The sequence below is a fragment of the Protomyctophum bolini genome, assembly GCF_963924005.1.
Source record: "Protomyctophum bolini genome assembly, chromosome: 7".
Taxonomy (NCBI): Eukaryota; Metazoa; Chordata; class Actinopteri; order Myctophiformes; family Myctophidae; genus Protomyctophum; species Protomyctophum bolini.
In genome coordinates, this window is record NC_137868.1 from 42,073,039 (window position 1) to 42,100,452 (window position 27,414).

Genomic DNA, 27,414 nt, shown 5'->3' on the forward strand with positions numbered 1-27,414 from the left:
ACGTCCATCTTGGTTTGACTCTATCTGGCCCCATTTGAGACGTCACTCGTCCAGGTCCCGACTGTGCTGGCTGGGGTTTGTTTTGTGTGCTTGGAAGTTAATTTACTTTTGGTATGGTAGGATCTTTTTAATACCTTGAAAAATTACACATTGGCCAAATTGTCAAATTTTAGGAGGTGGAAATTGTGAAAATAGCGGCTATTTTCACAATGAAACAGAGTTAAACAAAATGCCTCAACTCCAATACCTAGTGCTGGTCAGTTCAAATATGAATATTGAGGGGGCGGGTCACTGCCTGAAATAAAACAGGATGCACTTCACTAGTTTAAATATCAAAATATTTTATTGAAATATCCACCTTCAAAATGTTTCATTTAAATCTCCAAATTCAATGAGGAAACATTGGTCCATACCACAGGCTTGTCCTAGAGAAGAACAGATCCAGGATCAGTCACATTATCCAAATTACAACAGTCAACACATCAATATATGGGGTTAATCTTAGATTACATATACCTGAAAATAATCCCTTACTATGACCCCTGACAGAGCTACAAATCAACCCACTACATGAGCTAAATACAACAGCAAGCATGAAGTCTGGTCATGGTCACACTGTATTTTCTGCTTTCGAATTTCAGTATAATGTAGCAAATAAACTTAACTTTAACAAAGCATGCAACACTTTTGACGTTCATTAGAACAAAATCCTTTTCTCTGGATTCCAGAAGAATCCAACGTATATTTTAGAGTTAAGACCTTTTTCATATACGCCATGTTGCTAGGCTAGACAGATGCAGATACTTTGTTTATTCAGAAACGAAAGCTTGGCATGTTTGTAGCAAAACCAAATAAAGTAACATAATTGAAAAATGTCATCTGTACTCACCAGGTTCTTCCATGACAACTCCTGGTGGTCTGACTGTCAAGGTGTTCCCCGGGGGCAAGGAGTCTTCAGTTCTAGAACAGCAGATTGTTCAGAGTTCTTACTTTCTTCATCCCAGGTTCCAGGATTTGTCCGTTTGGTCGTCTGTGTGTTCCAGGAGGACTCCGGAGATCACTTGGTCTTGGTTTTCTGGCATTCCTCCTGGCTCCTTGCTTCCCAGGAGGAACCGTCTCACCTCCTCCTGTTGCTCTGGTCTCCTGTGGCCTCCCCACTGGGACTCCGAAGCGCTCCTAAACCTCTCCTGCTCTAAAACCTCTGCTCTTCCTCTCCTCATGCCCTTGAACCACAAACCTCTGCCCGTCCTGTCTTCCTTCTCCGTCGCTTTGCTCTCTTCCTTGCCCAACTCATTTTCTTTCCTCTCAACACTGTCCATTAGCTCACCTAATTCTTCCCTTCTCTTGGCCAGAACTTCATCAGAAAACCTAACATCTCCAATTATCCCAATCTTTTCCTCCGCCAATGGCTCCATATTCAATTGGTTCCATAACAACTCCCCGTCCAACCAGAGCAGTGGGTTCTCCTCCGCAGACCCCTCCCGCTGCAATTCCTGCTCTGACTCAAATGCTGCCCGCTCCCCACGAGCCGACTGCTGGGTCTCAGAAACCTTGGTGGTAACTATGACAGTGGCAGATGAGTGAACTGGTCCTGTACCGGACACTAGAACCTCCGATACAGCTTCTTCACTGCTCGACGGATCAGAGAACTTATCAGATTCTGGCCACCTGGTCCATACTGAACCATCGGAACTGGCAACTTCAAATCTACTGGGATCAGAACTGGTCCCTGTTGGACCAGTAGACAGTTCCGATGTCTTAGTCCACAGACTCTCAGACAAATCAAAACCATCTGGACCTGCTCTGGAACCAGACCTGCCCAGTTGTATCCCTGGTGCATTGTCTGGTCCGGATAGGCTCTGTTCCAACAAGCTGGCCCAGTCCAAATCCTCAGATCCTGAACTCTCCCTGGTCCCCGCTGGTTCTCTGATGTCAACTGCATCTACCCCACCAGTTTTAATGGCTTTGGAACCCATACTGGAAGCCAACAGCTCCAGTCCACTGACTGCCTCACTCATATGGCCCTCTGAGCCCTGATCAGAACCTAGGACCGTGGTACCCGGGTCACTCTGGTGATTGACATTAGGAACCAAAGTCTTTACAACATCAACAGTACCACTAACTCCACTATCAAACCTGGTACCATCACTATCCCCACTACTAGAACCCGTTGTCCCATCACTGGTACTGGAACTAATTTTACTTGTAGGAGTGCTGTGGCTAGTAGAACTAGGTCCAGCAATAGCAGCCGTGGCTGTAGAGACGTTACGGTTGGCAAAACTAGGTGCACTGGTAGGAATTACACTAGATGTGCTGGTAGAAAGCAAACCAGGTGAGCTACTAACACTGCTAGTGTTAGAGCGGTTTACTAACTCAGTGGCCTTATAATCAGGTGCATGTCGAACTGCACTAGCAGTAGTGGCATCACGGGTAGTCTTTCCAACATTAACAGTACCACTAACTCCACTATCAAACCTGGAACCATCACTATCCCCGCTACTAGAACCCGTTGTCCCATCACTGGTACTGGAACTCATTTTACTTGTAGGAGTGCTGTGGCTAGTAGAACTAGGTCCAGCAATAGCAGCCGTGGCTGTAGAGACGTTACGGTTGGCAAAACTAGGTGCACTGGTAGGAATTACACTAGATGTGCTGGTAGAAAGCAAACCAGGTGAGCTACCAACACTGCTAGTGTTAGAGCGGTTTACTAACTCAGTGGCCTTATAATCAGGTGCATGTCGAACTGCACTAGCAGTAGTGGTATCACGGGTAGTCTTTCCAACATTAACAGTACCAATGCCAACTCCACTATCAAACCTGGAACCATCACTATCCCCGCTACTAGAACCCGTTGTCCCATCACTGGTACTGGAACTCATTTTACTTGTAGGAGTGCTGTGGCTAGTAGAACTAGGTCCAGCAATAGCAGTCGTGGCTGTAGAGACGTTACGGTTGGCAAAACTAGGTGCACTGGTAGGAATTGCACTAGATGTGCTGGTAGAAATCAAACCAGGTGAGCTACTAACACTGCTAGTGTCAAAGCGGTACACTAACTCAGTAGCCTTAAAAGAAGGTGCATATCGAACTGGAGTGTCATCGCTGGTATGACTGGACAGACCAGCACTCCTACCAGTAGCCCTTTCATGATGTTCCATCCATGATGGGTGTCTGTCTCCTCGTCGAGACATCGTGGACATTTTGACATGGGCAGCGTTCTCGACTTCAAGCCGTCTGGTCGTCGTCTCCTCCTCTACACCTCCTCTAATGTTCTTCCACGTCTTCCACTCCTCCTCCCCAGCAGAATAAAGCTGAGAACTCTCCGCAGACAGCACCTCCTCTTCGGGGATGAGCTTCGACTCCCGGGGAATATTCAGACCTTCATATTTCCTCACGTCCATGTCCACTGTCCAGGGCTCCCCTCTGCTCTCTGCTGTCCAGGGATGGTCTGCCTGGTGAGACGGCGTCTTCGTCCAGATTGTGTCTCCGATCTGCTGTCCGTCTGGCGTCTCCTCCCTGACTGTCCAACCCACACTGCTGATTAGACTCCTCACAGCTGGAGAGACAGAGGATGGCCCTGTCCAAAAGAAAGAGATACAGTCATTGTATCCGAATCATTATTCCCAGTAGATTCATCATAGACACAGAAAGATGACATTTAACACATTATATAAAATACATTAAAAAAAATTGTTGTCACCAATATATAAGAGCTCAATTGTTAGGTTGCGTGTACTTTGGGCTAGTTTGAGTGTGTTTTGGACTTACAGGATTTCTTCTCTCTACACACGGAGTCGCAGCAGGAACACACAGAGGGAGGGGCCTCCAGCTCTTCCCACCTAAACACAAGCCAATCAGAGACGGCTTATCAGATTATCTGGGCAATCAGCAGATTGAATCAATTACGATTACAGTAAATTTACATTTCACTAATTTAGCCGATACACATATATACATACAGGCCCGGTTTGTCATGTCCTCCCCACCACCCACCTACCCCTAGTAAGCATAGAGCTTTGGGGCAGGCCCGTCTAGAGTTTAAATGGACAGGTTTCAGTCAAAAGGGAGACATCGAAGAGGAAGGATGGATGGCGAAGGTTCTGACATATGGTTCTGACATATGGTTCTGACATATCCATATACGGTATACTAATATTGATGACATCAGGGATCTCCATAATTATATGGGCTTAATTGCGACAGCAGGTCGCATTTACTATATGATATGATCCCTGATTGACCATCATCCCTGATGATGTATGTAGTGAGGTCACGAGACCTGGGCAAAATATATGGGGACATTCCCCATGTATGGGGATTTTGAGTGACGAAAAACGCCCCATGCATGGGGATTTTGAGTGACGGAAAACACAAGATTCCATTGTCAACTCATCATAAGCAAGCTAAGAACCTAACATCCATCTAACAGTAGAATATCTGTACAATTAAACTACGAGTATACACTATGAGTGCTATGTCTACATAAAATCTAAATTACATAAGTTGAGCCTTTGCATACGCCTGTAAAGTCGTCGAGGCTAGGGCAAGTGCTACGGTAAGTCCTACAGGCTAAGATGGAGGGGCTGAAGGGGTGAGTTTTCAGAGTACAGCGGAAGATTGGGAGGCGACTCTGCTTGTTTTATAATAATAATTTCCCTGTACAGGAAAACGGATTGTTTACCTGCTGGCAGACGTGTTGAAAGTACACGACTTGGAGCTGCTGGAGGGCGCGGAGCCTACAGACATGGAGCAGTGGACGTAGAGGAGCTGCACGCACACACACACACACACACACACACACACACACACACACACACACACACACACACACACACACACACTTAAAACTATGTATAAAACCGATTCGCAAATCGCAAGTGCTCAGTGTTTGGTAATAATAATCATAATCTACAAATTAAGGAGTAACTCAAGTTTTCAAATAATTGTAGTGGAGTAGAAGTAAAAGTACCTCAAAATTGTATTTGTAATTGTACTTGAATAAATGTACTTAGTTACTTTACACCACTGCTATTCTTTTATACTGAAATACAGTCACGAGGGTCTTTGCTGAAATAGATCAACACTTACCTGCTGAGTGAATCCAGGGAACATAAAGGCATCCACTGAGAACACCGCAGCACTGCACTCCGCTGGCCAAAAGCGGGAATTACTGCCCTGTCTCTTACTGTCGGCAATGCAGCTAGAGAGCACAGTACACACAATCATTAAAAATGGCAAATTCATGTAAAAAACGAAACAAGTTCAAATGTGCCAATCCCAGAAAAAAAATAACATCCCCATAATAATGACAAATCATGCTTTTATTTTTGTGAGAACCATTCACGTGTGCGTGTATGCGTGTGTGTAACAACCCACCCAAATTGAGTAATGACTTGCAGGCTAGGAATGTCCTTTGGGTTTTGGGAGGCTGTGATGGAGCAGGAGTCCACGTACAACCTCTCTCCGACTAAGAGAGGTCCAGTCCGGGCCACAAAGTTCACCGTTTCCCCCAGGGTGAAACTCTGGCCTGGAAGCAGCGGACGCCACTGAGCTGAACATAAGACTGGACGTTACATTTCTGCACATGCATACAGTACAGTACAGTACATGGTGTGTGTGTGTGTGTGTGTGTGTGTGTGTGTGTGTGTGTGTTTTACCATCGCAGACAGTGAGGCTGAAGCTACGTTTGGTCCTGATGCTCTTCAGATAGGCTTTGGGGTTGGACTGAGGTCTGTAACCCACTTTGTACGAGTAGTAGAACCTGAAATGCAAGAGACACATGACAGAAAAGGGAGCATACAGGACAGGTACATCCATACACATGGATATATGAAACACCCGTACACGTTTTGGATCAGTAGGGCTATGCACGGGACAATACCTTTAGACGTAGAGGACAGTAGGCCTACCTGTTGTAGTGACAGTAGATTGGCAGGTCAAGGGGGACAGCTCTGACTACGCGGCCTTGAGGAGGAGGGGTGAAGACCAGAGAGTTTCTATATTCCAACGGACCATTAACGGTCTGAGAGAGAGAGACAGAATATGGGAGAGGGAGAGAAGCAAGATGATGCAAGTCCTTTAAAACCAGTGTGAGCTACACACTTAAGAGAAGCTTTACACTACACTAGGAGCTCAATTTTTAACTGAGCAATTTAACAAACGCACTGTAGAAATGCAATCATTTCGCCCAGGCCGGCCTAGCGGTCCGGGCACCTAGGCTGGTAAGCGGTAGGCCGCAACACCTGACAGCGTGTCGCGGGTTCGAGTCCCGATCCCCCCCCCCCACACACCAATTTCTCTCCTGTCAACCTAATGTATATCTATCAATAAAGGCAAAAATCCCCCAAAAATATCTAATAATTAATTAAACAAAATCTGTGTTTATTGCTAACCAGTGTATTGCATTTTCAAACATTGAGTGGCAGTGGGTCAGGAGGTAGAGGGGGCAGACTGGGATTCCGTATTGTCAGAGGCGGAAGTGGGGTCCTGCGACCTCCCAGGGGTCCTTGAAGGGTTTCCAGGGGGTCCCCAGCTAAATAAATAATAGGTTGTAACCAAATGGACCTTTGCGTGTCTGTAAGAATTTGGTTTCATTTGTACTGTGGTCTAATGCACATACAAGGTGTCCTTGAAATGTAAAAGTTTGAGCACCATTGATGAATAAACAATAATGAATGACCTACCGTGAACGTTCCCTGGCACTCAGACAGTTTGTAGTGGAAGTAAAGGAACTGAGGGGTGACCTCACTGCACGAGCACGAGCCCAGACGGAACAGGGCCGGCGAGGCCCACGATCCCAGCCTGAACCGGTCCACGCGCACCGACACTGTCTTGTCGTCGCCGCACCAAACCTCCACGGTGGGCTGCTGAGGTTTCCTCGCGGGTGGCGGAGGGGGCAGTGCCTCTGGCAGGAACAGCAGGCTGGTCAAGGCGTCGGGAAACGGCGCCTTACCGTGGGCCGGACGGAACAGGCCAGGCGGAACCACCGGCTTGAGGAAGTGTCGGAACATGGGGAGCCGGAGGAACGGGAAGGTGCCGTCGCCCGCTGGGGCTCCGTCCTGCTCCAGATTCACCTGCTGGTGTCACAATTATTGCAATTATTTGAGATAATCTGAATTATCTTACACTAGTAGTGCATACCCAATCCCTACCCCTCTCACACACACACAGCCTCCACCGTAGACATTTTATGATCTACTTCCCGTCAAGAAATGCCTTGCAGATGATTCTTTTCTAAGTATCAGAGTATGGAACGCTCGTTATCAGTAGAGCAACCTCCTCCTGCATTATGTGCACATTCAAAACAGGTGGTACGCATGGGCTGTTGAGTGATAGTCAACGAGCACTTCCAAACTCCAGCATAAAATGTCTACGGTGGATTTTTATGAAACAAACACTTTACAGATTGAAAGAGGATAATTCAAGCTTTCCCTACAGCTGCAATGTTGGTGATTTTGACATCGTTTAATATAATTAGAGAGGACTTTTCTGTTTGGATGAATGGGCTGTCTATGGGAAGTGTCACCTAGGTATCACTATCACCTTGCTGGCAAGATGGCTGCGGTCTGAATAAAGAGAATAGCACACCTTCCAGACAATGCATTCCGTCCTCAAATTTTGAGGACACAATTACTCAAATTATAGTACATACATTATTTATTTTTGCCATTCATTTCTTGCATACAAGAGCCATAATATATAGCTGAGAGAGTTGCGCCATTGAGGGGTCAGAAAACAGCACTCGAGCGCTGTTCATGCAGCCCTGGAGTGTGACAAGGTGGAGTTTGAAATACATTGTTTTCAACGAGGGCGGCGCAAATATCAGCAATTGTAAGCATGTGTGCAAGTATTGCACAGTCCACAGTGACAACTAAAGTCTCTGTAATGTTTATGTACCATTACTAAAAAGGAATTTAAGATCATTAAAGCTGGGCTGTTGCCTGAGTCCAGTGTATTCTGCCAACTTCCAGTCCAGAACTTTTCATTCTTCGCCTAGCACATCGCCAATAGAACTCTATGTAGAAGAGCCTTTGGAGTTTGGACTGGCCCCATGAAGTGAACGGAGTTGTCACTCGTATTTCAAATCGCTCCATTGTCTACTATAAGCTATGCAACTTATGGCATATCTGCCCTGTACAATTTTAGTTTACAGCCCAAATAGCAAACAGAAATGTAATTTTGACATTTCACTTTCTAATAAAATAAACATTTACAAAAATAGAAAAATCACTGCCTCCTGAGTCCTAACACACTAAAATGTCCTTTGACTTTTTAAAGTGAAATTTTCTTTGAAATGTTCCAATGTTTGATGCGAGAAACGATTATAGGTAGGGTAAGTAATCAGTATAGTTAGATAGTAATCAAACTCATACAGGATTTAAGTGATGACAAAGAAATGAGCAGGCAAAATGTAAGCTGATAATCGAGTAGGCTACCCTCTTAATGGCGGAAACTGGCAACCCACCTGAAAATGTTTGAGGGTCCCTATATACAGCTTTTTGTCCTTTGACAATGAAAGGAGAATTTACATCATGCGTGTCTGAACAAAACGGCTTTTTGTGGCAACAGAAACATTAAATGCCATAGACAAGAATTTACGTCATATGTAGACGAGCAAATCGGCTTTTCTAACTGTTTTAATTCAGCTCGGGGGGCTTATATATCACATACATTCAGTTGTCATCTTACACGATCATGGTGAGAACCAGTTTTTTTTTAAAAACATTGCATCATGGTTAAAAGATAACATAAGTTGACAAATTAATTCATGAAGAAGTATAGTATTTAATATTTATTGGATGAGCACCCCTCACTTCACACTGGTGTGATTTTTTTAAGAGCTGAGAGAAAGGGAGACCTCATGTCACTGAACAAACACCCTATATAGGAAAAAAAAAAAAAAAAAAAAAAAATATATATATATATATATATATATAAATAGCAAATGAATTACAATCACAGAATATACTGTAGTAGCCTACGATTTAGACTCTCGTAGATGTATTTATCGAATCTGACATTTGAAAATGTCACTCATATAAATCTACGAGTGTCTAAATCTTAGGCTAAGAATATAGATACTGCTTTAAAAACTTTGCTTTAACCAAAACAATATATCAGTGGGGTCCAGGGGACCCACCTTGAGGGGATTCATTTCTAAATGTCCCATTGCAGATCTGTAACTCCAAACAAATGAGCCTACATTTATTGGTTGCATTATGGGCTACTCCCATAGTTAGTCTACTACTTGCCAGAATGTGAACCTGGACATTTTGAGTACCTTAAAGTTTTATGTTAGAAATGTTGAGTATGGGTCGTTGGGTCCCCAGCATTTAGAAACTGCCGGATGCTAATTTTCATTATGTTGGGCAATTTTCATAATAAGCATAATAAGCTGGGGTACCATTAACGTCCAATAATAATATAAGGCAGCATTTTCAAAATGTCATTAGGCTATGCTTTAAGCAGCATGAAAGCTAGGGGGTTTGTGATTCTGAAATCTGAATCCATTGCAAGCTCATTCAGCTAAAAACGGCCAAAATAATAACTTATAGCATAATGCAATTTTGAAAATATTGCCTTATATTGGATGTTAATACCCCTTATTATGCTAATTATGAAAATTGCCCAACATATAGTTATCATCCAGATTCCAGCCGTTTCTAAATGCTGGGGAGTGGGACCCATAGGGCCTACTCAACACTTTTAACAAAAAACCGTAGGGTGGCCTACTCAAAATGTTCCAGGTTCACATTCTGGCAAGTAGACTATTATGGGCGTTGAAATAAAACAAAGTTTGAGAACCACTGACTTTAGTTTCCATCGCAAAATAGGCCTATTTTGAACCTCTTCTCGGAGCGAATAGCATGAGGGTGAGGTTCCAAACAGGACCATATCCAATCCATCCATCCTACCTGCTGTTGGTACCGAGGGTCCTGCACCTGTTGCACATGGTGTTTGGGGAAGTACCGAGGGTCCTGCTCCTGGTGTTCGGGGAAGTACAGAGGGCCCTGTTCCTGGTGTTCGGGGGGGAGGTACCGACTCCGAGGAGGAAGGTACTGCTCCTGTTGCACATGGTGTTCGGAGAGGTACCGAGGGTCCTGCTCATGTTGTACACGGTGTTCTTGTACGGGCTGGTACCGAGGGACCTGGAGCCGGCCATATGTCTGCTGCTGTTGTATGGCACCATGCCCATGCGGCGGGTCGCCCGTTCTCCCCAGAGGAGAGGCAGGAGGAGGAGAACCGGTGCAAAAGGAGACGAACAACAACAGCCACGCGACTAGTGGAACCATGATGGACGAGGTGTAGAACCTGAAGACAGTCCCGCACACGGTGCTGCCCGCGGGCCGGGGGAAACGCAACGGAGGACCCGCTACTGTCTGGTGGGTCAAACCGTCCGCAGGTGACACAGCTGCATGGGGGAGTGGGGCCAATTAACAGCGGAGGCTGACGGAAGCCTCTTGAGGACGTTAGTAAGTGTCTATTTGTACGCCTCTAAATGTTTTGATGAATTGAACAAGGTGGACCCTCTTGCAAACAAGTGTAATGCTTAATTGGGTTGTCCACTCACAGTTAACAGTCTTTGTATTGAGTTTGTGCTCGAAATGTACTGTAATTCTGCAAACATTAATAAATATTTCAATCAATCAAGACTCTTCAGTCAACCTGACACAGCTATAGGGACACTGTGCTGTTGTCATTTTGGGTTTTTGGTGAGATATTTGATGGTAAATCGGCGTTTTTTCCTTATTGACCACATGTAGGGAATAAGGCAAGCCTATTGTAACAACTAACTCACACAATATTATTTTTACTGCAACTGCAAGGTATTTATATTTCTAAGGTGACAGTAAAGTTATTACTGATTGATTCGGATATCACATGCATGATTTACGATTCTACCAGAGTCAGGTTCCATTCCATCTGCTAGCTGCTGTATCCCAATATACAATATTATCCCACTGTCTCTAAGAAGCAAATCTTAAGGACTTATTAAAAGTAATGCTTTAAGTTAACCTTGTATTCCAAACCAACAGCCTCTCAACAGTAATGCTTAAGGTATATAGTCTAACATAATTAATGAATGATTGGATGATCCTGCTAGAACACTCACTCATTTAACAGTCCCCCCCCCCCCACACACACACACACACACACACCAGCAGGTGTAACGAGAAGGGTTCAAGTGAATGGTGTTATATTTTGCACTGAGAAAAATTGACAAGGGGCTCTTGGTCTGTGAATGTAGTGCAAACAAGCCTTTTAACTTGAAACAGCTTTACATAGGCTGACCCTCAACAGTAACAGCTACTCTGACACAGTATAAAATATTAGGCCATCTTCAATACACAATCCTGTGTTTAGTTGAACTCTTCAAGTGTAAAAGTGTTTGGGTGGGTCTCAAAATCACACTTAGTACAAGCAAACACTAACAACTGATTCTGGCAATATATATCTGCTTTGTTTGCGTTTATGTGCTGAAACCTGTATTTTGTTTTGACATTTCACCATATGACACCGCTTCATCGCAAAAAAATGACCTTTTACCCATACAATGAGCCAGTCTGCGTGGAAACATGTGCCTGCTGCAGGGTCCATATTCACTGTCAAGTGTTACATGGTCACTCCTAATATCCATATTCAGATAAACTTGCTGGTATAAAGGCTTGAATCCCACCAGAACCTTCTCACTTCACTACACTGTCCCTACAGTCGTTCTCCATACAGAAATGACCAAGGACGTGCAGAGAGTGTTAAGAGAGGCAGGGGCTGACATCCCGTAAGAGGGCACTTTTAGACAAAAAATAGCTAGTGGAGATGCTGTGTATATGACATGGATTTCGAAACAAATGTGTTCAACGCAAAATGCTGCGTTCAAGTTCAGGAGACTTTGGGAAAAAAAGGAATTCTCCTGAATGCTGCACTTCCGGCATGGCATGGAAAAAGGAGTGGCATTTGCATTTCTTTCACCATAGTAAATGCTGCATTCGTGGTCTGGAGAGGGCAGTTGTTTTACAGACGGGTAAAAGGGCAGGGGCTGAAGCCCCCTTTGATGTCTATGTGTGCACGTCCCTGGAAATGACTCAGAAGGGGCCTGCCGCCATAAAGCACCCGTTCCCAGCGTCATACGTGACCCGTGTGTGACCTTCAGCACTGGCAGGGTCCAGTGGTGGAAGTACTCTTTTTTTTTTTGTTTTGTTATTTTTTTTTTTTTGGGTAAAAGTAGTACCAATGCAGTACCTGTATAAAAGTACTCTTGTTAGAAGTACAAGTCCTGTATTCAAATTTGACTTGAGTAAAAATACAAACGTATCGATATGAAAATAATGTTTCAAAATCTTTCGAAAATAGCCGATCTACAAGCTCACTGCTAATAGATCAGCTATTTTGAAATAGCCCAACTATAAAACAGGCCAGGGTTTAAGTACTTGATGTACGTTTTGTAATATAATTACACATTAAATTAAATCTGCAAAGCAACCTAACGTTTTCAAATAATTGTTAAAGCACTGAAGTACTGAAAATTTGGAAATACTCGAGGTAAAAAAAAATACTGTACTTGATTACTTTCCACCACTGGCAGGGTCATGGGTCATATACAGGAAGGAAAGCAGAGATCTGATGGTTGTTTGACCTTGGTGTGCAAAAGTATATTCTTTATTCTTATTATATATCCAACTTTTATTTTGCCCCGGCCCCCTCCCGCACCCCCACCCCCCCCCCCCCCCCCCCCCAACCCAGTGGCAGACTGACGCCATTGGTCAATGCTGCCCGCCACCGGTCGCCGTCACTGTTACAATAGCCAATCGGAGCTCACCTGCTGAGAGAAGGCAACCGAACAAAGTAGAGCAGAAAAAAGAGGGTCATTTTTCAGTTTGTTTTTTTTCTTTTTCTTGTTAAATAGTAATAAATACATGGAGATGCAGTGGGTCTTAACTTGATCCTTTTTCTCTGAAGCAGGAGGGTTAAAAAGTTCTCATTTCTGGGTTTTTGTTTTGTTTTTTTTATTTGTTTTTTTTTATTTTTTATTTTTTTTAATTTATCTCTTTATTGATCTGTGTTGGTTTCTTTAGCAGCAATCCGGACCAGTTGTCATGGTGATTAGCAGCGCAGAGAGGAGGAGATATCTGGAGAACAGCAGAGGAGAGAAGGATGAAGAGGACCCTTCGAGAGAGAGAGAGAGAGAGAGAGGGGGGGGGGGCAGGAGGGCTTAAGAGTGTCCCGTCACGTCCCTTCACCCCCCCCCCCCCCACCACACACACACCAAACCCCTGCATCTCCTTCATCCTTCCCTCTCTTCGTGCTCCTGAACAGGGAAGGAGGGGAGGGAGAAATAAAATAAAATAAAAAACAATAAAATCGAGAGACAGAGGGAAGTGGACTGAATCCAAACCTCAGTCCTGTTTCAGAGAGAGAGAGAGAGAGAGAGAGAGAGAGAGAGAGAGAGAGAGAGAGAGAGAGAGTGGGGAGGGGGGGGGGGGGGGGGGGAGAGAGAGAGACAGACAGAGAGAGCAGAGGGAGATAAGGAGACAACAAGAGCAGAGAAGTGTTTTGGTTTTTCCTTCCAATAATTCCTGCCTTTCCAGTGTGTGTGTGTGTGTGTGTGTATATGTTAGCCGTGGCTAGCTGCCACTCTGACTGCTAGTCCCCCAAAAGGCTCAGTACATTAAAACCACTATGTAACAAAACGTGTGTGTGTGTGTGTGTGTGTGTGTGTGTGTGTGAGTGAGTGTGTGTAGCTGTACATCTTGTCCCCGCAGAAGTCAAAGCTATAAATAGCCGTCAAAGGAACAGGATGGTAGAATGTGTGTGTGTGTGTGTGTGTGTGTGTGTGTGAATAAATTAAATAATTTTCAGTCCAAACTCCCAAATAACTCCATTACTGGCTGAATTTAAAAACATCTCTCTCTCTCTCCTTTCATCACAATCTGTCCTTCACAGCCCTTCCCTCCCTCCTCCTCTCTCTCTCCTCTCCTCCTCTCAAGGCGTGAACAAACAACCAAGTACAACACACAACTCCTCAAACCACAAAAAAATAAAACAAATCAAATAATAATATTAAACAACAGTAATAATAATATAATAACAATAATATTAATAAAAACAAACTTGTCTTGAATTGTTCTGTTCAAATTACAGTCACACGCCCCACCTCCCCCTCTCCCTCTGCCTTCAAAGAAAGAAAAAAAAAAAACTAACTCAATGAAAAAGGATAAAAAGGAGACCCCCCTCCCCTCCCCTCCCTCGCCTCCTCCTTCCTCTTCGTCCTCCTCTTCTTCCTCCTCTCATGCAGAAAAAAACCGTCTCCTTCAGCTCAAAGTTCACCTCTTCAAGTCTCTGAACTCTGGCTGTGTGTGTGGGCTATATGTCTGTTCCAACTCGTGTTGTGTGTGTGTGTGTGTGTGTGTGTGTGCGCGCGCGTGTAGGTGGTGTGTATGCTGTAGTAGTTGTCGTTGTTAAAGTCGTATGGCTTTAGGGCGTGGTTCAGGGTTTATCAAGAGTTGGCCGCCCCTTCGTCTGAGTCCGGCCTCCCCCTGCCGCCCCCCGCCGGGTTGTTGTTGTTGGAGGCGGGGTAATAGTCCTCGGGGGGCGGGGCTTGCGGCCCCGGGGCGCCGGGGGCCGTCCGAGTCCGGAAGGCCGACAGTCCGATTGGCAGAGCCAGGGGCAGGGAGGCGGAGCCGAACTGCGAGGCCTCCATGGAAGACACCGCACCCCCCAGGTGGTGCAGCCCCAGGGACACGCCCACATCCATGCTGTCACTCATCTGGGGGGAGGTTCCCTGCTGGGGCCCGCCCCCTCCGACGCCGGTCTGCCCACTCTGCCGCAGGCCCCGCCCGCCGTTGCCGTGGTGACTGTAGACGGGGTGCGGGTGGTGGGGCGCGTCCAGGAAGTGTCGCTGGTGCTGCTGGGAGGCGGCCGGCTTGTGGAGCAGCAGCTGGGTGTACGCTGGGTCCTGACCACCACCTCCACCCTCTCCGCCCGTCCACAACCTCATCTGCTGCTGAGAGGGAGCCTGGGGGTGGGACAGAGGAATGCGAGTGTTTAGTGAGGAAGGAGAGAGAGAGAGAGAGAGAGCCACCTTGACTTGAACGGTGGTTCTCAAACATTCATTTCAACTTCAAGGACTCCTAGTTTGACCGCATGACCCTTTCCCTTCCTTACAAATGGAACCAAAAAGGGACCGACCAATTTGTACACTCACAGTTGTTAAGTCATTTCGCTGGGGACCACTGGGGGTCCCTGGACACCACTTTGAGAACCACTGGACTTGAGGAATGCTCATATTGTGGTCTGAAGATCCCAGCATACCGTCGTTCAACCCAAATTGAGCGCTATGTTTGGCCTCGGTCGCCGTAGCGGGGCCGCGAGGCTCGCCTATACTGAACTAGTCGGAATTTTTCAAAGCCTGTCTGTAAACCGCCGCCTGCCACGCGATTGTTTGCAGTTACGCCATCGGTTGGTTTATGCCATTTCCTTTCATTTGTAAGCTGGCAAATGGACACTTATACCTCAAGTCACAGCAGTGAGCATACAGACATTTGCTTGCCGAACCAAATTGAATAGAAGCTCAACAAACCAAATACAATCTGAGGTTAGGGTCATTAGAGGGTGTGCCGTTTATCCTTGAATTTGAAATGACCAAAATACTTTCTTTGACTATTATAATGGTGCTACACAATTATCGTTTGTTGCCGTTTTTTCAAAAGTGACTGCACATGTACCGTACATATTAGGCCTAGTAAAGTGACATGCTGACACGTGGCACTGCAAGCATTGATTTGCACAACAGAGATGACAACAAATATGGCGACGAGATGTCATGTCCCCATATTTTATTTTTTGAAATAATAGTTTTATTGTAATGAATGCCCTAAAAGTAGCCTAAAAACAGACGATCTACAAGCTCAACGCTTGGCTATTTACACTATTTCTGAAAAACTATGAAAGTGAAAGTGGCAACGCCTGTCTTATCAATATTGAACCAATGAAAAGTTCGAATCTGGTCCGTTGGAAAACAAGGACCTACAGGTACGTATATTCCATTTCCACAAAAGTAATGGTTTTGGACATTCGAGGTTTCCTCCGATCACAGTGTAGCGTTATAGTGCAGGTCATGTGTGTTTGTGGCATTCATTGATTGATTTGACTTCATTAGTCAAATATGCACAAACAGCTCGGTAGTACAGTAACACTTGGACTAAAATGATTACACAAAATGTTTTCATTTTACTATTATCCTGTCTGTGTGTGATCCTCTACAAGCATTTATCTACTGTTTTTACTTTTTATTTACTGAGTTGGCAACACGTATTGTAATGTTCGTCGTAATGTTGAAAAAAAAAAAAAAAAAAAAAAAAAAAAATGATTACACAATGTGTAAACAAGTTTACACCTTCCTGAAACCTTCCAGAACTTGTGATATATATATTAATTTACATACTATAAAACAACAAAAAATAAACAAATAAAAAAGCAAAAATAGATAACCCTAACCGCATGCAGACGCAATGCAAGTCGCGGACACAACGCATGTCGGGAGCAACGGGTAATTTGCGCATGTCGGACCTTCGGTATGTCGGATAAAACGCCTGCAGCCTAAAGCCGAGCTGTAGCGTATATGACTCATACACTCTCAGGTCTGTTTGGAAACCCGCGCAACCGCGCTTTGAGGACCAGTGGTGTATGAAAACAAAACCCCAGAACCCGTGAAACATGTTCACGCACTGGGTTACATGCGACACAGTTCACTGGGGGGTCCTGTAACGGAACGGGTATAGAGCCGTCGGTGAGCTATAGAGGCCAGGTAAATTAACCCATTCTGACCGGGAACCCATTTTCGTGTTAGCATCATGTTATGCTTTAGCTATTGAAAAATAGCAGATCTACAAGCTCATAGCGCGCCACCGAGTGGCGCGCTACGAGCTTGTAGGTCTGCTATTTTTGAAAAATCGAAGAACGACTGACATTTTTTTAAATCTGATCTCAGGTCAGAATGGGTTCATCAGACCAGTGTGTGTCCAGTGGAAACCTTGTATGAATCTGATCTCAGGTCAGAATGGGTTAAGTGTGTGTGTTTCTAACCTGAGGGCTGGTCATGTCGTAGTCTGAGTGTGTGACAGCAGAGTTGTAGTATCGGTTACTGTAGCGGTAGTTTCGGTTGTCGTTGGAAGAACCGCTGGAACCACCTGGAAGAAAGAAACGATGAAACGATCACACCTGTGACACCTGTGTGAACCAAGTGGTGCAACTCCCCTCCCTCTCTCTCTCTCTCTCTCTCTCTCTCCTTAGAGACACAGCACTACCCCTCTCTCTGTTTCTGGCGCCCCCTACTGGTATAAATATGTAACATACTCGTGCTCATACACACACACACAGGTACACAGGTACACGGACAAAGCTGGATGTAGAAGTGGTTGCACCACTTAAAAATCAATAACTTCTTGTATATTTTCAGGCATCTTTGTATGCACTTCCCGAGTATCAACTAACGTTGCTTTCGGGGTGGAAAACGTCAAAGTGTAAGAAATAACTATATCAATAAAATAGCATATCTATACAAGCTTTGAGCTTGCAGATCGGCTATCTCTGCTACTTTGCTACTTTTTCTACTTTCATTTACGGTAGTTAAAGTAACAGATACTAAGTAACTTCCGCCCGACAGCACGATATTATACTGTATACAAACCAAGTTCGTCTTGTAGCAATAGATAAAGAATTGTATCTGTAGTGTCTCTTATCAATCATTAACACGAACCACTGCGTCGCGGCGCATTGTGATCTCGTAGATCTGCCGCTTTCAAATGATCTCTTATACATTTCAAAACATGAAATGGGACATTCTGCATAATGAGTACTTTTACTTTTGGTACTTTACCTACATTTTGATGCCTATAATTGTTGTACTTTTACTCAAGTACATTTTGAATCCCGGTCATTTTACTTGCAACAGCGCATTTCTATATTGCAGTACTGGTACTTTTTCCACCGCTGGCGGCGAGCTGACAAGATCACTCTACCCTACACTACCTACACTGTGCCGTTACCACAGCGACCGCTCCTAGTCAGCTGTTGCCAGGGTGACTAGCTGCTGCTGTAGCTGTTGCCATGGTAACTGTTGTTTAACTGTAGAGGAGGAGAGAGAACTGGCTGCTGAACTGAGAGAGAGAGAGAGAGAGAGAGAGAGAGAGAGAGAGAGAGAGAGAGAGAGAGAGGGCGTGCTACTATACTTTGTATATTATGACACAATCTGAGAAATAGACATTGTGAGGAAAATACTGGTCCTCCTCACAAGAGAAATGGCTCTTTTATGTTGGGGAAGAATACTTTAAAGACTACAATCAGATTGAGGTTATTAACAACAGGCATTTACAGGTGATTTTTAACCCGTATAGCACGGGTTTGTCTGACTAATAATGACTGTAGGACTGTGTGTGGGTATATGTCTAACTAACGTCTGCACGCCGGTGTTACTAATTATGTCTGATTTATACTTAGTTGGGCGCCGGTTTTGTGCACCAATAATAGCGTAAATAAGTATGGTGTGTGTGTGTGTGTGTGTGTGTGTGTGTGTGTGTGCGTGCGTATGTACCAGAGCTGGACACAGAGCTGGTGGTGGACGTGGAGTGGGAGTGGTCCATGGCAGGAGAGGTGGATGTGGATGAACTGGTGTTGGTTCCTTCATCGGTTGTCTTTTTAAAGAAGTTGTGCTGCAGAGCATAGAAGGGCGTGATGCGGCTCTTGGGGTCGTAGTCCAGCATGCGCAGGATCAGGTCTGGGAGGGACACACACAAAAGACACACTCATGTTAACGCATTTAGAGCAAGCCCCCCCCCCCCCCCAGTAAGGCTATATTATATCCAACGTTGACGCTGCCACCACCTACTGGCGAAAAGTGGAACTTGCAGCACGTTCATGGAGGTGGACGGACGGACGTTCATTGACGTCATGTGCGTAACGTTGCGTCAACCCCAGGGAAATTTTAGGTCTTCCGGGCTTAACTTCCGCTCGCTCGAGCCATTGAGTTATAAATTGTACTTCTTCTGTAATTCTTCTGGGTGCTTCAAAATGCCACTGAGCAACTTCCATCGAAATTAACCCATTCTGACCGGGAACCCGTTTTGGAGTTGGCATCATGTTATGCTTTAGCTATTGAAAAATAGCAGATCTACAAGCTCATAGCGCGCCACCGAGTGGCGCGCTACGAGCTTGTAGGTCTGCTATTTTTGAAAAATCTGACATTTTTGAAAATCTGATCTCAGGTCAGAATGGGTTCATCAGACCAGTGTGTGTCCAGTGGAAACCTAGTATGAATCTGATCTCAGGTCAGAATGGGTTAATAGCGGGGGGGCTAGCGCTCCGGTTCGGTCTCTATCCTTTTATTACTCTATGATTTAGACCTGAGGCCGATAAAAAAAAAAAGTCTTCTAACTAGTTTTCTGAAAAACCTAAAGTATGTTTCTATGTCAGTGGTGCTCAACGTTCTTTATGTCAAGGACCCCCATCTGAAAATATCTTCAGAAGCAAAAGATGTGAGTTAAAAATGTTGGCTCTGAAAGAATATATATATACCGTATTCAAAGACCTCGTATAGCTACAAGGTTGTAGATCTGCTATTTTAGAAAATGTGGCATAGATCTGCTATATTTGGCCAAAGTTCCCTCCGTTAAATCAATCCATGCTGCTGGTGTTCAAGTGTTGTGACGTATCGTATACCCTCGCACAACGGTGTTGTTCAACCGGATACAGCAGATCTACAAGCTCACATGGCGTCACATGGGCACATTTCCAGGGAGGCACCCAATAATGTCGTCTAATGCAGCGTTTCCCCAAACCTTTTCATGTCAAGGACCCCCCCCCCCCCATTTGAAGAGATACGGCAGGGACACCCATAAGAGAAGATCTTTAGGCTCTAGCAGTGATTCTCAACCCCCCCCCCCCCCCCCCCCAGTTTGACATGCAGCACATGTTCGACCGCATGTCCGCCCGTTGTTTCCGCATGTCGGTCAGTCGGTGTGTGTCTAATCTGCGCGTGCGTCCCACCGGGGAGTGTTGGGCGGGAGGAGTAGGACGAAGGCCCTATACGTCCTCCCGGTGCGGGGGCTCCTCACTGGCAGGCGAGTCAGTAGGCAAGGACTGTCTAAAGAGGACGACAAACATGGCGTCGCCCGAGCGGCCTTTGCGTCTCGTCCTCTTTAGACGGTCCTTGGTCAGTGGGAAGCGACAGCAGTGACGACACAAATGTGTGTGGGGGAGGAAATAATTGGCATATAACGACTAAATTGGGGAGAAAAGGGGGGTAAAACCCCCCCCCCCCCCCCAAACAATTGTCACTAATTCCGTACAACTTACCTTTGAACTTCAGATAGTCACAGGGGGCGTGGCCTGCTTCACCTGCCCGCCTCCCCCCTGGCCCCCCTGTCTCCACCCCCAGGATCTCATGGAGACGCCGCGTGGCTGGGGGCTTGTACTCCTGCCACACACACACACACACACACACACACACACACACACACACACACACACACTTAATGTCAATAGATGACAACGTATTAAGTTGTCTCGACTTCCTGTTGAGGGTCACCTTTTTTATTAGACGCTAGTTATGCAGATCTACTGCAGTTAATTCTCACCACCCCAGGGGAGTCTCCACATGATTGTGTGTGTGTGTGTGTGTGTGTGTGTGTGTGTGTGTGTGTGTGTGTTGTTGTTGAGGTGAAGGTACCTTCTTAACGTCCTTGTTCTTCTTCACCGTCCACAGCCCGTCTGACAACTTGTCAAAATACTTCCTGGCTTTAGGAGCAGCGTCCAACATGTGACTCGGAGGAACGCCCAGAACCTCTACGATCTTATTCATCTGGTCCACCTGCACGCACGCGCACGCACACACACACACACACGCACACACACACACACACACACGCACGCGGAAAGACAAGGACGTTTAATAGCGCACCAGATAATTCTACTTTCTTATTTGATGCTAAGGACGGGTATACTCGTCCAATTAAATAAATACGCGAGGTGCTCTAGAGAGTATACTCGTCCTAAGGCGCATAATATGGATATAAGAATGCCTCGCTATTTTCCTTCTTTTTTTTTTTAAAGCGCTACGGTTGCTAGGCAAGGTTGCTAGGGCCTCGTCTGCACATTAGCTTCTGTATTTGATAGTATTTAGTAGTTGTTCGGAGGTCAATTCAGATTTTCCGGTGATCACGATTGGAACATTGGCGTTTTCTGGAGCAAGGATGGTCCTCGCCTCAGCTCGCTAGCATAGGCGCTATTGCTATTAGCATCCAAGATGGCAACAAACCCGGAGTGGAAACCATAGTGGAATTGCTTCTCATCAAGTGGCACCCAAGCGCCAACACTTTTGTCCACCAGGTGGCACTCAGTGATAATTGTCATGGGGAGAGAGAGTATGTTTTACTCTAACTCAACCAGATGATGAGAATATCTTTGTTGTCGGGCAGAAACCGCTATTTTAACTATGTGTGTTCATTCGTAAATTTACGTCCTACTTGATCATACATGCTACAGGGTCAAACAAAAGTATCAATGACAGATCCACAAGCTCGAAACTTGCTTTTGTGTGTGTGTGTGTGTGTGTGTGTGTGTGTGTGTGTGTGTGTGTGTGGTGGCATGGGTAGTGGGTACCTCATTGGACCCACTGAAGAGGGGCTCTCCAGTGTGCATCTCCACCAGGATACAACCCAGTGACCACATGTCGATGGCCAGGTCATACGGCATGCCCAACAGAACCTCAGGAGAACGATAGAACCTGCTCTGGATGTACTGGTAGATCTGTGTGTGTGTGTGGGAGAGAGGGAGAGAGAGAGAGAGAGAGAGAGAGAGAGAGAGCCTTCATTTTTACCAGTGATTCTCAACCTTGTTAATTTCAAGTACACATGAGACAAACGTTTTATTTGTATCTCTCCACTGTAAAATCCTCAGTGTTCATTAAACGCAGAGTGTGTGCAAATTGAAGCAAAGAGTCCATTTGGTTCCATTTGTACATTTGTTCAGAGTTAAAAACACCTGTATTAATTAACACAATAACACTTGTGTGTGCCGGTGGTGTTGCCGCCTTCCCCAAAATAGCAGATCCACAAGCTCACACCACACCGTGAAGCGACACCTTGTGAGCTTTGTACATCTGCTATCTTTAGCATGCAGGACGGCTAAGGAGTGTTACATGATTACTGGGACCTTGAATGCGTGTGTGTCTGTGCATGCATGCGTGTGTATACATGCACAGATATATACTGTACTGCACACTATGGCTGCAAAATATCTAGAAATGTGTTTAGAATAGAGGACATTGATTTAAGGGGAGCAGTGAGAGACTGCATTGTGAAGGGGTTCTGGCTTCATGATCAATAGCAGCTGTGGTCAGGAATGTTTCCAGTGAAACCATGCTGTTAGAGAATGGAAATATATATATATATAGTAATCCATTTATTTATCATTGGTTGGGTTCTTAGCAGCAAACCTAAGGATAAAGTGTGTACTTCAGTGGCATTCTCCCGTTTCCAGTACCATCTACTGTACTCCACTACTGTACTCGACTGTACGATCCAAATAAAGGCAAGGCAAGGCAAAAAATAAATACAGAAAATGGTATACTTCCGATAGTTGTGTACTTATCGCGAGGCATATCGTCGTCACAGTATTCAACAATGTAATAATTGCATGTAATATCGTGCAGCCCTACTGTACACACATACAATGTTTTAATTACCAATATGAACTATTAAATGATATCATAGAATGGCCTTAAAAGATAGATGTATTGACTGACGACTGTAGAGTGAAAGCGTGAATTCACCCTGGAGTGAGTCAACATTGCTGCAATGTAAGCTGTTGACCACAGTGAGGTGCTGTGGCCCGACAGTTTAAATTCAGAATGAGAATATTGTTTGGCACAAGCACATGCACACACAGGTGTGTGAATGTGTGCGCACACACAGGGAAGACAGTGCGTCACATCAATTTGTACTAAGCAGTGTGTGTTGTGTTCCGCAGGTATATGGCGTGCACAAAATGTTTGTATTCCGTGGTGTGTGTGTGTGTGGGTGTGTGTGTGTGTGGGTGTGTGTGTGTGTGTGTGTGTGTGTGTTGCTCACCCTCTGTCCCAGCTGACAGGATGACCCAAAGTCAACTATTTTGATGGCAGATCTTTTAGGGTTACACAGTAAGATGTTCTCTGGTTTCAGATCGCAGTGGATTATTGACAGCTCTGGAGTGGCCAGGAATAATAATGCTGTGGGCAGAAACCAAAACGATTATTATTACAATTATAATAATAATAATTATTATTATTATTAACACGTCATGGCATCTGAGCCGGTACTGGACCAATAGCCAATTTCTACAAACTCTAAACATTAAACGTTTAACACATTTTCTTAACACTTCCATGTAAACATCTGAACACAAACATTTATTTACTTCATACTTCATAGTTTTATTGAAACGACTAACATAACAGTTCACACACTAGCACAATACTGCGCTGTAAACTCATAGTCTCGTAGTCAAGATTCCCTGAAAGTGAGACTTCATGGGATTGGGGACTATAAAGGACATTTTTAATTGTCGTCAGACAAAAGTCTGTCCAGGAGATGGCGCTCCAAACCTCTGAATAAACAAACAAATCCTTGTACCTTCTTCTCACAGATCCTAACCCTGTTATTTTACTGTCACTTCTCCATGATCTGTGCATTGGGCCTTGTATTGCTTGGCTTGGAACGTATAGCTCATGTCTGAATCGAGGCTCATTGTATGGTAAGTCACCCGAAAGGGCCTCTTGCTCAGTCTCCACTGCCACTTTCTGGGGCAAAATTGGTCATTCCAAAATCTGGCGTCCTACCGCACTGCAGGACGGTGTGCCGAAAATAACAACGTCGTAACGACAAAGTATACGTCGGGCTGGCGCGTAACCAACTTGAACCCCAGCGTCATAATTCTGGAGGAAACGTTTTAGGCAAAAATAAGACAATACAACAAGCTAACTCGTCGCTATACGACATGTTGTGTGACCTTGTAGATGTGGCTACGTTTTTTGGCAAAGACATTCGGTGGAGAGGCAACAGGCGCGCACCGAGTATAGGAGAGGGGAGTATGGCGGCTGTAGGCGTAGGTCTAGGAGCAGTGTGCTGCTGCTGCTGCTGGCTTACCTGTGCAGAGCTGCTGTGCAAATTTCCTGGTTAGGTTAAGGGAGACCCCTCTGAAGTTGGTGTTCCTCAGCAGATCGTACAGGTTGTAACTCAACAACTCAAACACCAAACACAGGTGGTTCCTGAACATAAAGTGACGCTTCAGGTGGACTAGAGAGAGAGAGAGAGAGAGAGAGAGAGAGAGAGAGAGAGAGAAGGACGTGAGTAAAGAGTGTCCCGCAAGCCCAGTGTACATCTGACTCCAATTAAACCCTTTCAACCTGGCATTAGGAATGTCATTATAGGAAAGGGTTTTGAAAAACAAATATGTCCAAATAGGGTAGGGTTAGGAATATATGGTTGTCTGTCTCAATGCAATTTTAACTCCAGCCATAGGGATGTCGTGATCCAAGAATCCAAAGGGGTCTGGATCATGAGTATGGCATATTTTAATTGACACATTTAAATTCCTTTGTATTTTATTTACCCCAATGCACTCGGTCTGTAAAGGCTATCATAATGAAACATTCCTATCATCCTCGGGAAACCATAACCAGTTTAGAGTGCCGTCGATCTGGTATTCCATAGATAAAACAAACGGCTTCAAATACAGCATCTTACTTACAATGACACAAGGAGCATGCCCGGTTTTAAAATAATATGTTTTGGTGATAATAGCGATCAAGAATAAAAAAGCATTCTAGAAGCCACACTGCGAGTGTGCATCTGGTGAGTGATTTTTACTCACTGTAATGTGCTTGCAGTGTGCTGTTGTATAATCTACGATAAATATGAATATTGGATTTGGACTAGGTATTTGGCAAATACTCACATGTTGCATTACCTTGAATCAGGGCGATAAAGAACAAGTATCTTTGGAACATCCCTAAATGTTACAATACGTTTGCTTCAACATTTAGTACAACATTTAGTCCTAGACTCCTAGTATGTATCTGCACCAACCTCTCACCGAAACCTCAGTTATTATGTAATGTGTGACCTTGGCTTCTGACCTTTTGGACTAAAAAAGTTCATGATGTCTTTGGGACAGTGTTGTGTGACAATTCAATTATCTTGTCCATTCGTTCTTATTCATTGTGCCTTTGACCTTTTCACCTCTGAAGAGAAGTAACACTTCGGGGAGGCATACTGGTCAATCCCACACAAAGAAAACCCACGTGTTCATTGTCGCGTTATTTTGGACAATACAATGCCCTGCCATGCATGCAGGGTAATAGTGTATTATTATAATCATTATTATTAGGGGTGTATAGACACGTTTTAAATAGTTGAACTCCCATTCTGTAATATAGAAAGGTTTGATCCCCACTACAGCCATGTGTCACATCAAAATGCTCTTGAAGTAGGTCGATGGCCTATATTAGCAGTGAGCTATAAGAGGAGAGAACCCGTGTAAGCTTCGTTTACACGGCACTTGCTGTGTGTGTGTGTGTGTGTGTGTGTGTGTGTGTGTGTGTGTGCGTGTGCGTGTGTCTCACCTATATAATATTTCATCTCGGTGTCGTGCTTGTTCATGAGTTCCAGCAGTCGTAGTTCGATCTGCGCCTGGTTCAGAAAGGCCTTCTTGTTCTTGATGATCTTAATGGCCACCCATTCCTGTTCATGATGGTCGTAGGCCTTCACCACCTGCAGGTAAAACGCACGTCAAAAGGTCACAACTCTCGCCCCCCTTACCTCACGTTGAGCCACCAGGTTTCCTTTTAGCCAGTGAACAATATGGAGATCTTATCGCATTTATTGAATGTAACTTAAAACCGTCTAGCCTGTTGATGCCGAGCCTTCAATGCAAACCTATCGAGTTAAAACCTTTTTACCCCGGTGCCTCCATTTAAAAAATATAAAAACTATCAACCTTTTTGAAAATAGTGACAAAGGGGTATCGAGAAGCTCATAATGCCTCCTACTAGCTCGTCGTACAGCGAAGTATATAGGACTGAAGTGGATAATGGCGCCGTCTGTCCCACACAGTTCACACTTCTATTCTTCTACCATTTCATTTTCACTTCATCTCCATTGTCCTCTTTCTTCCCTCCCGCACCTCTGCACCCTCCTACTCCTCTGTCTCTGTCTGTCTCTCTGTGTGTGTCTCTCTCTCTCTCTCTCTCTGCCCACCTGTCCGAATGAGCCCTTTCCGATCAGAGAGTCGATCTCGTAGCGGTCCAGCCACTTCTCTCCGTTCTTGACGATGTAGTCGTAGTTGTCATCATCGTATCCATCGTTGTAAACCTTCCTCTCCTTCTTGGTACTGCTGTCCTCTGGAGGAACCTGCTGCGCCCGCCGCTTCTTCTTAGTATAATACACCTGGTGGAGAAAGAGGCCCATGTCGTTATATTTAGTATGATACACCTGGTGGAGAAAGAGGCCCATGTCGTTATATTTAGTATGATACACCTGGTGGAGAAAGAGGCCCATGTCGTTATATTTAGTATGATACACCTGGTGGAGAAAGAGGCCCATGTCGTTATATTTAGTATGATACACCTGGTGGAGAAAGAGGCCCATGTCGTTATATTTAGTATGATACACCTGGTGGAGAAAGAGGCCCATGTCATTATATTTAGTATGATACACCTGGTGGAGACAGAGGCTCATGTCGTCATATTTTGTATTATACACCTGGTGGAGACAGAGGCTCATGTCGTTATATTTAGTATGATACACCTGGTAGGGACAGAGTTTTTAATATTACTTTATTACACAGCTTGGTTGAATGCCTGATTCTGAGTTTTCAATCACTGAATTCAGTGGTGTGTTAGCTCAATAACAGGCGGCTGTCTAATCAAAGGCTCAGAGCACCTGCGGCGCTGCTCGATTTTGTGCCGTATGCAACATGGCAGCCATGTAAACAAGCGCACAATGTTATTTACAATGTGTGTGTGTGTGTGTGGGGGGGGGGGGGGGGGGGGGGGGGGGCGCGCGTGCGGTGCGTGCATTCTTACCTCATTGATGTGCTTGTAAGTCTTGATGAGGTCTACAGAGAGTTTCCTCAGTGGAGCGCTGGCCGGGTCTCTGAAACTAGGGGGAATCCTCCGCTGGAGTATGGTCATATCAGACAGCACCTACGCGCACAACACACACACACACACACACACACACACACGCGGAAAGACACAAGCATTTAGGGTTTTCCATGTGGTCTGGGAACACAGGACTACCGATAGTTCATGAGGATAAAACTAAAGGCGGAAAGCCATGCTTTGTCTCATGTGGAAGGCCACCTTATATTCGTAGTCTCTCCAAA

General features: G+C 45.0%; 3 protein-coding genes across 4 annotated transcripts in view; all 3 read right to left on the reverse strand.

The window, feature by feature from the left end:
• Window positions 1-325: 325 nt before the first annotated feature.
• LOC308319190 (uncharacterized protein) lies at window positions 326-2,416 on the reverse strand. Its single transcript, XM_080769104.1, has 2 exons — window positions 890-2,416; window positions 326-425 (listed from the first exon to the last, which is right to left on the reverse strand). Exon 1 carries the CDS (start codon window positions 2,016-2,018, stop codon window positions 996-998), a length of 1,023 nt encoding a protein of 340 aa, XP_080625230.1. The 5' UTR covers window positions 2,019-2,416; the 3' UTR covers window positions 326-425; window positions 890-995.
• LOC308318715 (uncharacterized protein) lies at window positions 2,065-12,586 on the reverse strand (the record flags this gene model as incomplete). The annotated part of the gene is made up of 11 exons (XM_080768340.1): window positions 2,065-2,069; window positions 2,456-3,574; window positions 3,766-3,836; window positions 4,679-4,764; window positions 5,086-5,197; window positions 5,374-5,548; window positions 5,655-5,758; window positions 5,907-6,019; window positions 6,681-7,070; window positions 9,912-10,408; window positions 12,565-12,586. 11 exons carry the CDS (start codon window positions 12,584-12,586, stop codon window positions 2,065-2,067), a joined length of 2,694 nt encoding a protein of 897 aa, XP_080624466.1.
• Window positions 12,587-14,227: 1,641 nt separating this feature from the next.
• Window positions 14,228-27,414, reverse strand: part of dyrk1b (dual-specificity tyrosine-(Y)-phosphorylation regulated kinase 1B) — a 73,767-nt gene continuing 60,580 nt past the window's right edge. Inside the window, exons 3-13 of one of the 2 annotated variants that reach the window (XM_080769101.1) lie at window positions 27,113-27,232; window positions 26,286-26,474; window positions 25,652-25,799; window positions 24,174-24,323; window positions 23,121-23,257; window positions 21,652-21,798; window positions 20,720-20,860; window positions 20,347-20,467; window positions 18,587-18,769; window positions 17,080-17,183; window positions 14,228-15,010 (exon numbers count right to left, since the gene is read on the reverse strand). In XM_080769101.1, the coding sequence (XP_080625227.1) occupies window positions 14,492-15,010; window positions 17,080-17,183; window positions 18,587-18,769; window positions 20,347-20,467; window positions 20,720-20,860; window positions 21,652-21,798; window positions 23,121-23,257; window positions 24,174-24,323; window positions 25,652-25,799; window positions 26,286-26,474; window positions 27,113-27,232 (1,959 nt within the window). In that variant the 3' untranslated portion in view covers window positions 14,228-14,491. The remainder of the gene's footprint in view (window positions 15,011-17,079; window positions 17,184-18,586; window positions 18,770-20,346; window positions 20,468-20,719; window positions 20,861-21,651; window positions 21,799-23,120; window positions 23,258-24,173; window positions 24,324-25,651; window positions 25,800-26,285; window positions 26,475-27,112; window positions 27,233-27,414) is intronic. The other variant, XM_080769100.1, reaches the window with a different exon arrangement.